At 40.3% G+C, this 14,304-nt stretch overlaps 1 protein-coding gene across 3 annotated transcripts in view; it reads right to left on the bottom strand.

Annotated features, from left to right (window-relative positions):
- The window catches only part of LOC122774802 (pleckstrin homology-like domain family B member 3), a 28,483-nt gene that overhangs the window by 11,096 nt on the left and 3,083 nt on the right, over positions 1-14,304 (bottom strand). For 2 of the 3 annotated variants that reach the window (XM_044034328.1, XM_044034327.1), the window contains exons 2-11: positions 10,123-10,276; positions 7,191-7,301; positions 6,730-6,867; positions 6,056-6,184; positions 5,368-5,535; positions 4,549-4,659; positions 3,046-3,147; positions 2,756-2,843; positions 1,803-1,953; positions 336-417 (exon numbers count right to left, since the gene is read on the bottom strand). In XM_044034328.1, the coding sequence (XP_043890263.1) occupies positions 336-417; positions 1,803-1,953; positions 2,756-2,843; positions 3,046-3,147; positions 4,549-4,659; positions 5,368-5,535; positions 6,056-6,184; positions 6,730-6,867; positions 7,191-7,301; positions 10,123-10,269 (1,227 nt within the window). In that variant the 5' untranslated portion in view covers positions 10,270-10,276. The remainder of the gene's footprint in view (positions 1-335; positions 418-1,802; positions 1,954-2,755; positions 2,844-3,045; positions 3,148-4,548; positions 4,660-5,367; positions 5,536-6,055; positions 6,185-6,729; positions 6,868-7,190; positions 7,302-10,122; positions 10,277-14,304) is intronic. The other variant, XM_044034329.1, reaches the window with a different exon arrangement.

Below are 14,304 nucleotides of genomic sequence, written 5' to 3'. Positions count from 1 at the left end.
AGCATCCTTCAGTCACAGCATCCTTCAGTCACAGCATCCTTCAGTCTCAGCATCCTTCAGTCTCAGCATCCTTCAGTCTCAGCATCCTTCAGTCACAGCATCCTTCAGTCTCAGCATCCTGGTCCCACTCAGTTCACCCAACTCAAATGTCTCACTCTCATTTCCAGTCGCCTCCAGTGTTTTTTACCCCAGGGTTTTATCTACCACTGCTATTCCAATGACACCCAGCTCCACCCCCCACCGACTGCTCTCTGATTGCCTCCATGAAATCAAATGCTGGTTCTATCATCCTCTCCAGTATGAACATCAGTGCTCTCCTTCATCAGGTGACTCACCCTCTCTCTGAGCAGCCTCTCTCTCTCTGCCTTAGCTTCTCTCAGTTTCTTCTCCATCTCCACAAGCTCCAGCAGACATGGACTGTGGGAGGAAGAGTTATAATCATCACTTTAGCAGCAGAGTCACGGTGTAGATCACACTTTAACATGAACTTATACCAACAAACTATCAGTGTAAGTTTTTTAAAGGGGACACTATGCCATGTTAAAAAAGCAGACACTTTTCAGACTGAGCAGAGACTGTTGATAAACGACAACTACAAGGAGTTGAAGAGCCAGTGGTTCAAATTTTATTTTAGCTGTATCCTCAATGTGTTCATGGCACTGAGTCTGCTTTCTAAACAGGTCCCAGTCTGCAGCTGGAGTTTCATCAAAGGTTTGATTCAGGAGGATTCAGGATCACTTTACCTTTGTTGTTTGAAACAATCAGGAGGTGAATTACTGATCGTATAACATGATGCTACTGATGGGGCCATGGTTCAGTAGCAGCTGCTGCCACCACCGGGCTGAGCACTGGCTGTAGGTTATTTATCTAATTGACCGGTCTGCTCTACCAATGCTAACTTTAATGATCTGCTGTTAATGTCTTTGTGTCACTAACTCAAGGTGAACAGAGTCTTGATAAAATTCCCAATCTGCACGACAAACTCAAGCTAAATGAAGCCAATGACTGTTTTAGCAGCTGGGTTAATCCTAACCCAGTAGGGCTGCAAAAAATCATAATCAGGATTATTTCAAATGTTTCTCCTCAGCAAGGAAAAGTAGTACTTCTCATCCTGGTTTGACATTCATGCAAAGGACTAAGTCAGGATAAAATAATCCTAAATAATTTAGGGCTGAAACTAACAATTACTTTCAATGAATCCTTTGATTTACCAGCTGACGTGGGGTCAGTCTATTGCAAGGTTTACACACAAACAACCATTTACCTTCACATTCAGTCAATTTAGAGTGAACAATTAACCTCTGCATGTTTTTGGACTGTGGGAGGAAACTAGAAAACACACACATCCAAACTCCAGGAACAAGAGCCCTAGTTGCAAACCCAGGTGTTAATGCTGCAAGGCAACAGTGCTCCACACCATCATTTGTTTTTATGAAAATGACCCCAAACACAGCGAGTGCTGCTGCGTCACATGACCACAATCACCAGATCTACACTCTGGGACGAGATGGACCACAGAGTTAAGTCAAAGCAGTCGACAAGTGCTCGGAACCTCTGGGAACTCCTTCAAGACTGTTGGGAAACCATTCCATGTGACTACCTCATGAAAGTGACGAGAGACGCACAGCTGACATCAACGCAAAGGATGAACTTAATCTACATACTGTATGTATATATATATATATATGTGTATATATATATATATATATATATATATATATATATATATATATATATATATATATATATATATATACATATATATACATTATTCATCTAAACTTAATCCTTGAGTTACTGACCTGACAGCACGAGAGTTTGTTGCACTGTTGGACGGACTGAGGACAGACCCAGGTCTTTGTCCACCACTGTATACATTGCTGAGTCTTTTGGAGGAAATGGGGGACGCAAGGGCCACGGGCTTCTGACCGTCTGAAGGTGGTCTCACCAAACCTGAGAGACACCAAAGCATCAAAGGCATTCAGGCAAAACTGACGTACTGACACAGACACGGGGACGAAGACATAGTTGTCAGAGTGGGGACACGGACACGGGGACACAGACTGACAGGACTTCAGCCACTTAACAAAAAGACTGCTTCATATTTTAATGTGATTTTTTTCAATTTAAACAAAGGTCCATTGACTCCATCTATGATGTCACTACACTCTGAAGTGTTTCACATCCTTTGTTCAGGTTCAATAAAAAAGTCTAATAACTTATCACTAAAACCTCCAATTAAAAACCTAATTATTTGCTTCTTTTGACTAAAACCAAAACTACATAAATAATGAACTCAATGGATGAAATCAGCTGCACAAACAAAAACGTTCTCACTTTAAATTCTTCATTTGTATTTGATGTTGTCTAAGTACAGAGCCTTGAGATAATGTATGTTATGATTTGGCGCTATACAAATAAAATTGAATTGAATTGAATAACATAAAGTTCATGTGACTAGTAATATCTGTATATTCAGTAACTGTCACTTATTCATTGATTCACTTATTCATGTACAGTTGTCTCATGCTGAGCAGATTTCAGCCTTAAGTACACAAGTGCTTCTCTGGCTCATCCAGTCTGTCCAGGTAAACACTCTCCTGACACGCCTTTGATTTGACTGAAGGAGGGAACTGAGCACACAGTTGGACAATGAGGACACAGTTGGACAATGAGGACACAGTTGGACAATGAGGACACAGTTGGACAATGAGGACACAGATGTAGAGAGAGAGAACAGTGAGCAATGACTCACCCTGTGCTGAGACCGGCCTGTCACTGTGTCTGTTGCTGCGATGTGAACTCCGTCGTCTCGGCAAACTGGTAGATTCTTTGCATGGCTCCTACAAAATAAGAGTCACAGTAATAGTATTCATGATATAACAAATCAAACTGAAAATATCAACTTTCTTGTCTTGTAAATTATTAAATAAAATCAATCCGCAATCGTTCAGATTTTTAAATGAACAAACAAATATCACTTTATAGTAAATCTTCAATGTTGAAATCATTGTGTTTGATATAAAAAGTGTATTCATGTTATACCTGAGGGGGTGTGTGAACAGAAAGAGGGGAGAGTGACATCATGCAGGGGGCGGAGCTGGTGATGTTCGACCAATCGGTGAACGGCTTCTTGTCTTTGTGAACCTGTTCAAGCACATTCATTTCCATATGAAATACAGTAATGTGAAATCCACACGACACTGACAGCGTCTGTAAAACATGGTGACAGAATGAAAACGGGTGAGAAGAAGTTAAAAACCATGTCTCTCTCTCTTCCCTCCCCCCTCAGCTGTCTCTCTCACAGTGAACCGGTTTCTCTGAGGTCTGAAACACATTGTCAGTCGACAGCAGCTGTCAGCAGATGAACTTGCTTGAGTGAATAAGGAGCTTCTGCCGTTTCAGTTTAGCACACATGTCACAAGTAAAGCACATGCTACTGTCTGGCCCTCTGTACTGCCACGCCCTTCAGTCCTCCCCGACCTAAATCCTAGATCGTCTTCTTCGGTTTATCAGATGAAACAAACAAATGTGAAAAATAAAATCCATTCAAGTCCATTATCTTACCACTGCTGCGAGGAGCTTGTCTTCTCTCACACACACATACACACATTCTCACATGTTCACACACTCACAAATGCAGCTTACTCCCTCCCATTATTTACTCCTCCCTCTCCTCTCTCTCTCTCTCTCTCTCCCTCCAGGATTAAAGAAGCTCTCTCTCTCTCTCAGAGTCACAGCAGCAGGGTTTGTGATGCCACCTGCTGGTCGTGCTCAGCAGTGCTGTCCCTAAATAAACGGCTAACGTTGACATTTTAGACATTTGATTTCTGTGTCATCACACAGTTACATTTGACTATAAAAACAGTAAAATAATATGTCAGTGGAAACGCAGCTTAAGCGTGCGGCGGCGGGGCGAGTCGAGCCGTATACGTATGCTGGACTTTGTTTATGTTGTTTTTTTGTTTATTAAAGCACAGAAAATGTCCTTGTTGAATCAAATGTTTCACAATAAACATTTCAAACGAGAATTTGTTTTATTTGCACACACACACCAAATCAAAGGAGAAATGGTGGTTGAGAACGTTGTGTTACACAGTGAGTCTTTTCCATGTTAAACACAGATCACTCTTGGCATCAGTGTTACTACCTTTCATTTCTACACTTGTTGAACCATAGCAACAGTTGGCGTCTCACACTTCCTGAGCAACACTGATTTGAAGCTTGGTTTTTCCAGTCACCAGTCAAAAGGTCAAAGGTCTAACGTGACTGAGTCTGGATGTTAAATACTCAACTATGTTGTTCAATAACGTTTTTCCACTGAAAATCTAAATGACTTTGATGAGTTGAAACAGCTGACATGTCATTTAGCAGACGCTTTTATCCAAAGCGACTTACAATGGAATTGAGTACAATCAGCCAGGGGTGGAGTCGAACTCGCGACCATTGTGACCATGATGTCTTTCACGCAGGTGGTTACCGGTCTTAAGCACAGAGGTGAGAGAAAGTGTAAACGTATTCAGTAAAGTTGGACTTTTTCCCTCTTACTGTTTGGGTTTTGTGGAGGAGTTCCCTCTTCTCTCTCCTCCAGGCATTCAGCTCTCTCTCATTCTCTCTCTCCACCTCCTTCAACTGTCTCTCCAGCTGCTGGACTCGCTCCTGGACAACAAGGCACAACATCGTTTACATCAGTGTGGACATCGCATGCTTTTTCCTCCACACTGTAAATGTTTTCTTAAAATGGTCAAAATGCTTTAATGAACATTCACACACTTTGGTGTGAGTTAATGCAGAGCTACAGAGACACACGTCAGTTAATAAGAAGCAGGGCGGAGTCTAATGGCTTCCTGTTAGAGTTTCTCCCTATGCCCACAAGGCATTTAACCCACAGCTGGGGCATATCCATTTACCTCTGGGGCCCACTGCTGCTCAGAGATCCCATATAATATAAACTATCGAAAACAGAATAAAATATTTATATTTTTAAATATGCTCAAAGAGAAAGCATCAATAGCCAAACCAAAATAGAAAACTATAAAATAGAAATGTAAGACAAGATAAAAAGGGGACATAAGCTAAAAGGGGGTGTTGAACCTGCAGTCCTCAGGTTCTCCAGCAGGCTGTGCCAGAGAGCTCAATCTAAAAGGATCAGGTGGTCTACTGTGTCGAAGGCTGAAGACACTGAAGGCTGTGCAGCAGCGTGTGAACGACAGAAAAACATGCGGCACATACATGTGTGACGGAATGAGTGTGAATGGGTGAAAGGCAAAAACTGTAACATTTAGTTTATTATTACATTATGATCCAGAATCATCTCTGTCAGTCGGGCAGATGCTGACACAACATGACATCGTAGTTTTTGTTTACCTGTGTTGTGGTGACCACATGTTGTTGACAAACGATTTCCTTTTCTAATTCCCCCTCATGTTCTCCCTCCTCTGCATTGTCCTCCTCATCAATGCAGCTCTCTTGCTCCAGGAAGTGAAACTCCCAGTCCTCAAAAGCCCGAACAGCCAATTCCATGGCCTCTTTGTCCTGAATCAAACAGAACAAGTGTTGCATCTAATCTGTCATTTAAAAGCTGTTTGTTTGCATTTCAAAATGTCTTTCCTTCCATCCGTCTTCTATCACTTTATCCTCCACATGAGGGTCGCGGGGGAACTGAGCCAATCTCATCTGACATAGAAAAGAGAGGCGGGGTTCGGCGACCCTCTGGTTACAAGTCAAGTTCCCTTTCCACTTGACCACGGGGGGCCAAGCTCAGTACTCTCTTTATTCACACGCTGCAGGTGATACACAGCCTCTCTTATTACTGTGCAGCTCTCACAATAAGAGGAATGAGTCCGAATATGCATAAAGCAAGCACATCCACTTTTCTATGTTGATAAGAGCATTAAAGTGAGAAAAAACAATGGTCAATGGTTTGTATTTATAAAGCCCACTCAAAGCTGCTGTACACTACAGTTATGCCATTCACCCATTCATTCCTCTTTCATAGCCATTCACAACTCCTAAGTACATGCAGCTGTATGTTTGATTGGTGGACGTCACTCACCTGCTGCAGCTGCAGGATCAGCTGTTCTCTGCGGCTCTCTGACTGACTGGGGATCAGCTTCTCCTTCTCCTCACAGCTCCGCCTGAGCTCCTGCACCCTGCGACTCTCCCTCTCCAGACTCTCCAGCTCCTGCAGTGGTGAGAACAGGTGAGTACAGTCATCAAAAGCACAACAAGATCAATGTCTATATATTTCACTGTGCAATCACACACAGCAGAGTCTTGAAGTGTGAGTTTAACACGAGTGACAGAATGATGACGTGACTGAGGGACATTTTATTAATAACAACAACAACAACAACAACAACAATAATAATAATAATAATAATTGTGAAGGTGCCAATAAAATGAACTGATTATTGAATTATATATAATATTGATTATAGAAAAGCCTCAGAACAGCTGAACATGATGCAAAATGCAATAGAACCCAAAAGTAGAAAACCTATATTATTCAAATGTAATAAAGACTTTCCATCTAAATCAGCAGAGGCAGGTTTTCACATTTTTACAACCAAAAAAATTCAACCAAACTAACACATGCTCCACCTCTCTGATATCCCCATAGTGAGCATGATATGATACATATATATATATATATATATATATATATATATATATACACACGCACATTTATATATATACTGTATGTAACAGGAGTGAGTTACATGTTACCTTTTGTCTGCTGGTATGTCTTTGCTTTTCTTTCCGTCTAACCTCCTGCTGTAGAGCCTGCAGCTTCTGTATGTGTCTGTCCAGCTGCTTCTTCTCTGTCTGCAGCTCGCCCTGCAGCAAAGCATTCTCCAGCTGCAGCTAGACGGCAAAAAACACAACTAAAGCTGGATCACACTGGCCAGAGCTTGAGCACGTCAGAGATATGCATTCCTTTATCATGACGTGGCATGGAGATTAAAAACTGCATTTTTCTGACATTAAGTCAGAAATATACAATTATATCATAACTTGCATGATGCAAAAAAAACACGTACATTTATCCATTTAATCCATTCATGTAGAGTATTAACTTTTTCATCCATTGACTTGATTAATCAATTAACTATTTGACCTCTAATTTATTATCATGCCATTTCACATGAATGTTGTTGTGTTCATTTCATCCTGTTGATTATGTTCACCTCAATCTGAAGTTCCTCCTTCTGTTGATCGATCTCTGTAAATCGCTGTTGGAGCGTTGAGGTCAAAGTCTGGACCCTCACTGAGCCCACGTCCAGCTTTCTACTGGAAGACTGAAAGAAACAAGAACAATGGAGCAAGTCAGATGAACGCCACAGCACACCGAACATCTCATTCTAGATATCAAATAATAATGATGATAATAATAATAATAATAATAATGATGATGATATAATGATGATGATATTATTATTATTAATAATAATAATGACGATGATGATAATAATAATAATAATGACGATGATGATAATAATAATAATGATGATGATGATGATGATAATAAAATAATAATGATGATGATAATAAAAATAATAATGATGATGATGATGATGATAATATAAATAATAATGAGGATAATAATGACGATGATGATAATAATGATGATGATGATGATGATGATGATAATGATAATGATGATGATGATGATAATAATAATAATAATAATGATGATGATGATGATTATCATAATAATGTTAATAATAATAATAATAATAATAATAATATAATGATGATGACAATAATAATGTTAATAATGATAACAACAATAATAATAATACATAATTATAATTAAAGGCAACTTCAAATAAAGGTTACTCAAGGTCAACAAAAGACAAGATAAAAATCAAAGAAGAGCAAAACAGTCAAAACAGAAAAACATAATAATACATTATGTTGTTGCCAGGTTGTTGATCAGGACAGGTGTAATGTGACTGGAGGAGGTGGTTCTGGAAATCTGGACCTGTTTATTACTGTTCATTTTGAGGAAGTTATCTGGTGTGAATCACTGATTTAAATAAAAGAGATTTTTATATTTGTACAGAACTGTTCAAAAGTGTCAGGTCACCAGCAGCAGATTCTGTGATCATTGGAATGATGACACTGAAAGTTGGTATACTTATATGAGTAAACTGTCAATGAGTTGAACTCATACAACGTGTGTGTATATAATAAATCGAGCCAGAGCCATGACATAGATCAGGTGTAAAAGTAAGTCGCACTAAATACTTTTTTGTGAAAAAAACATTATTTAAAGGCGACACAGACCGGAAGCTCCAATTAACGCTGCGTTTGAGTGTGTATCTGCGTCATGACCTCGTTTATGAAACCCTAACGTTTCAGAACAACACTTCAGCCACTGCTGAGAAAATAGTGTTGTATTGTTTTCCTGGGCTGTGCGAAGCGGATCGGCACTTCCTTAATTTGATGTCGTCATCAGAAATCCTCACCACTCCTCTCACCACCGTAGCGCCTCCTGGTGTGGGCACTAGTCCGGGCACATCCGGTTGCGTACATTCAACCGCAGAAGAAGAAGAACTACTCTCTTTGGAAAGCTCTCGTTGGCTGGCCAATCACAACACAGTCCACGTTCTGGGGGTGTGGTTTTGGTCTGAAACAGCGCGGCTGACGAGAGCGTCAGTGAGGAGATATTTTAAACGGCTCGTTTGCAGCGATTAGGAGGTTTTTAACCATGAAAACAAGTTAATATATGTAAGTAGACCTCCATAACTAATATATATGTGACCATGAAGACAAGTTAATATATGTAAGTAGACCTCCATAACTAACATATATGTGTGACCATGAAAACAAGTTAATATATGTAAGTAGACCTCCATAACTAACATGTATAGTAGACCTCCATAACTAACATATATGTGTGACCATGAAAACAAGTTAATATATGTAAGTAGACCTCCATAACTAACATATATGTGATCATGAAAACAAGTTAATATATGTAAGTAGACCTCCATAACTAACATATATGTGTGACCATGAAAACAAGTTAATATATGTAAGTAGACCTCCATAACTAAATATATGTGTGACCATGAAAACAAGTTAATATATGTAAGTAGACCTCCATAACTAACATATATGTGACCATGAAAACAAGTTAATATATGTAAGTAGACCTCCATAAATAACATATATGTGACCATGAAAACAAGTTAATATATGTAGGGGGTGGAGTGGCTCAGTGGTTAAGACCCTACCTTGTGTACCAAAGACATCATGGTCGCAAGTTCGATTCCACCCCTGGCTAATTGTACTTGATTCCATTGTAAGTCGCTTTGGATAAAAGCGTCTGCTAAATGACATGTAATGTAATGTAATGTAATGTAAGTAGACCTCCATAACTAACATATATATGTGACCATGAAAACAAGTTAATATATGTAAGTAGACCTCCATAACTAACATATATATGTGACCATGAAAACAAGTTAATATATGTAAGTAGACCTCCATAACTAACATATGTGACCAAAACAAGTTAATATATGTAAGTAGACCTCCATAACTAACATATATGTGTGACCATGAAAACAAGTTAATATATGTAAGTAGACCTCCATAACTAACATATATGTGACCATGAAAACAAGTTAATATATGTAAGTAGACCTCCATAACTAACATATATGTGACCATGAAAACAAGTTAATATATGTAAGTAGACCTCCATAACTAACACATATATGTGACCATGAAAACAAGTTAATATATGTAAGTAGACCTCCATAACTAACATATATGTGACCATGAAAACAAGTTAATATATGTAAGTAGACCTCCATAACTAACATATATATGTGACCATGAAAACAAGTTAATATATGTAAGTAGACCTCCATAACTAACATATATGTGTGACCGTGAAAACAAGTTAATATATGTAAGTAGACCTCCATAACTAACATATATGTGTGATACAAGCATTCTATGTCGCCTTTAAATGAATATTATGCTACTTCATCCATGTTTTCCTGTAGTTTCTGCTTGTGTTTCAATGACACAGAAATGATTGTTAGATTATTACTTTGCTGAATTCATGTGGTGTGAAAGACATCACCAGCTTCACCCACTTACCCTCTCACTCTCTGTGCTGCTACTTTCTGTATCCGACTCCACCCCCGAGTAGGTGGGGCTCCGATATCCTCCCTCTCTGGAAATCCATGGTGGTTGTAGCCCCTGTGACCAAGGGCTGCAGGAGTTCTCCGTGTTATTCCAGGGCATGTTCAGGCTGTTAATGACAGGCATGAGAGGGAGGGTGTGGCTCACTTTAGTGAATAATATGTGTAATCTAATCTGCTGCACGGTTCAAGGCATAACAGTGATCAGAGGGGATTACGGTGTGAAGTTCTGACCTTCAGGTCATTTTCACACCTAACAGTCTCCACTGGACTGGGTTCAGTTGGAGGTTCAACATTCAGCCGCTTTCACACTTTCACACTTTAGTGAAACAAACCAAACCTTTTGAATAATGTGTTCCTCTCCTCGCCTGAGGCGGCGCTGCATCAAGAATGACTGAAGGAGACGACGAGACAAACAATGAAGAGGAAAAGTGTCTCATGTGTTGGTGAATGTTTCCTCCACATCAGATCCTCTGGTTTTATGTGAACATACGACACAGATACACTCACACATTTCTCCCGGCTATCGTTCTCCACACGCGTATGTTTTGGTTGCGTTTACCCACAATGCTATGCTTTGTAGTCCACGTCCTGCGTTTGGTTCACTTGAAGCCAACTATGAGTTTTCGTCTTTGGTTCATTCACACCGCTGTGAACCAAGCAGACGTTCTGAGCAACTTTCACTCTGTGTCAGCGGCTCCAGCGGCCATGTGACGCTCATGTGCAGGATGAAGTGGTAGACAATGAATGAATGAATGACATGTTCACATTACTGTGTAGAAATGGTCAACTGTAATACATGAAACTGCAGAATCTCAGAAGAGCATAGGACATGAGTCAGACATGGATCTGAGAGAGCATCACAATGATCATCCACACACTCATCTGAGGCTGAAGTCACTCCTCGAATAACCGACAGAGTGGCAGTGATGACGCAACACACAGAAGAAGAAGAAGAAGAAGAAGAAGAAACACACGACGAGTTAACGCAGACATAGCGGACATAAAACCAACAGCAATGAAGGAAGAGGAGAAGAGAAGAAGAGGAGAAGAGGGGAATATTATTTCACCTCCGGCTAAAGTCTGCTCAGATACCTTTATGGTTATAAGTGGAGCCACACTTTCATTAAGTCAACCTTTTGTTACGTAGTTGTTTTTCCTGTTTTTCTTTGTTCTCAGTCAGAGCGAGCGTCTATGTGTCAGACTGGTTTCCAGCAATGGAGGCAACGGCTGGAGGCAAGTGTCAATACCTGACGCAAACCACCACCACCTACACCACCTACACCACCACCTACACCACCAACACCACCACCACCAACACCTACACCACCACCACCTACACCACCAGCACCTACACCTACACCCACCCACCACCACCACCACCCCTACACCCAACACCTACACCACCTACCCACCAACACCTACACCACCACACCACCAACACCTACACCACCACCACCTACACCAGGTTTCATTATGAGGAACATTTCCCAGGAGACGGGAACCAGCAGTCAAAGTGAAAACAGTGACATAGGAGATGATACAGGATACTGTTGTAGTTTCAGAACTTTCACTTGATGAAGGACGCGTATGTGGACACAAGGATGAGTTAACAGACTAAATGAAAGACACTAAGACAAACTGTGAACTTGGTCTCTGAAGGTTGTCATTCCTCCAGGTCATTGTATCTTCAGGAACTGGTTATATAACCTTCCTAAGTGTAATAAAACAAAAGGTTTGGCTAAATTACCTTCATGCTACGACCAAGAGCAGCTGAGGCCTCAGGTATGATGGGATGCAGAGCTTTCACACTGAAAGGTGTATTAAAAAATAGAAAAGTGCACCTGTGCAAATGAATATAAACCCTCTCTGATGCCGGACTCCTGAAGAACAACGACAAACAGAGTAAAGGGAAAAAAGGATTTCACCACAAATGCAAACAAAGCATGAACCTGTGATGTGGACGGCAGATTTTATTCTTATATATAATAAAGGAAGTGATCGTCAGAGTTACAGCGACGGTGAACTCTGTGATATTAATACTGATGTTTAAAGAAACTGTCTCAGTGTCTACCGTAAAGCACATAGCAATTGCACAGCCACATTTGTATGCTACAGTAAAGACAGCTGTAATTATGAACCATCAGAGTGATTTTGCTTTTCTTTTGTTCTTGTCATGGATCATCAACTCTTTCCTGGACAATTCCTAATATTCCACTTCACGAAGTCATTCGTTTTTCTTTTAAAGACCTCTCGTGGTAGAAATGACAGATGATTTCGACTGTATTAGGTGAAGCTTTTGTTAAATGGCTGCACTCGTGTTCCTGCCGGCAGCATTGTCTTCAGCATTGATGTGTCAAGCTGGTTCCAGTGGTGTACACATCCCAGGCAGCTCCTTCAAAACAACTGAACCCTCACACAGATCAAAACATTAGCTCCAAAGGAAAACTGCTGAAAAGCCACACAGTGATGATCCAACCAATCATCAGTGTGAGGAATCTGATCCCAGCTAAAGTCCACTCAGATACACTTATCAGCATGTGAGAGTGAAGTCCACGTTTCATGTCTAACAAAGAATGAGTCAGAAAAAGATCCACAAATACAGAGAAAGAAAAGAGAAGTTTGGCCTGAAACACACAACAACAAACAGCTGGTGGCACGATGGTGTAGTGGTGACTGTGGTGGGAGGGTCTCTGACCGTCGGGGAGGAGGGTGTGTACATTTACAATCCATAAGATCAAATTTAATCATTCATTCATTCATTTGTTCATATATTTCGAGAATATAAAACGTAACAAGGATCATGTGAACAATCTTCATTTGCTGTCCGTAACCTCACAGTAAGAAGGTGTGTGTTCTCCCCGTGTGCTCTGGACTCTCCACCATCTAAACATCTAAACCTGTATGAATGACACCTTCAGTCTCAGTCACAACCATAGGTGAGGGTTGGAATGTGGACTGACCAGTAAACGGGGGGGAGGGACTTCAATTCAAGTATGACCTATATCTAATCTTCCCTCTGTTTCTAAAATCTTAGAAAAGACAGTTACTAATCAATGGTTTCCGATGACATCATAGCACTAGTTAAAGTTAGTGACTAATAATGTCTAGTCTCATTAGTAATGTCAGTGCTGCATTTGACACCGTTGACCGGAGCAGACTCTACATGGTTTGGTGTGGTTTTCCACTACAATAGTACCTCCTCAGTGTGGTTTGTTGTTTTCAGTGGAATCAGTTTGTTCAGTTCTTCCTCCGTGACCTTCATGTCTGACACAGTCACGTAAGAAGGTTTGTGACGCTCGCCATCACCACGTGTGTCACTGCTGTCACAAAATACACCAGAGATTTCAGACATTTCCTAGATCAACGCAAGACTTCAGGACTGTTTTCTTTTAACTTCATTTTAACTGGATTCATTCTTCCTATAAGTGATAAAGGCAAATCTTATCTTCCATCGTTGCAGGTCAGATGATTTGAGCTATGAATTAGCAGATGAAAGAGTGGTTAATGATCTAGTTACACTGATCTCTAAATATCTAAAGCCAGAGGGGCTCAATCTGAAAGGGACGTCAGCTTGATGTAGTTGTAATGCTGAGGCATTGACAGGAGAACAGTCACTTTTAGCAGTATTAACCTAGTATTAACCAGTATTAAAAAAAAACACATTTATGTAGAAAGGGTCAAATTGCTGGTAATGATGGGCCAGGGTCAGAGACATACAGTATAACAGCAAATCATCAGCATCAAGGGACAATTTCAATTCCATTCCTAATCGCGATATCCCAGTAACAATAGAGGAAGACCTCCCATGTATTGACAAAGACTCTATAGCGAGAGCAAAAAGTGGGGGAGATAAAGGACACCTCTGCCAAGTAAAATACCTCGACTGAATGCCATTGGTGAAAATACTGGCTTGTGGAGATGTATAAAGAAGACGTATCCATGAGATAAAACCATTCCCAAACCCAAATGTACACAGTACAGCAAGCAGGTAGTCTCAGTCAACCCTATCGAATGCCTTTTCAGCATCAATAGAAACAGCTACTTGAAATAGATGATGTTTAACAAAAAAGCTGACGTCCCTTTATAAATCCAGTTTGCTCCTCTGAAATTATCTATAGGAGAACATTTTCCAGAC

This window comes from Solea senegalensis, linkage group LG9, assembly GCF_019176455.1.
Source record: "Solea senegalensis isolate Sse05_10M linkage group LG9, IFAPA_SoseM_1, whole genome shotgun sequence".
NCBI lineage: Eukaryota > Metazoa > Chordata > Actinopteri > Pleuronectiformes > Soleidae > Solea > Solea senegalensis.
Note: the sequence above shows the minus strand (reverse complement) of the source record. Positions and strands in the feature narration are given on the sequence as shown.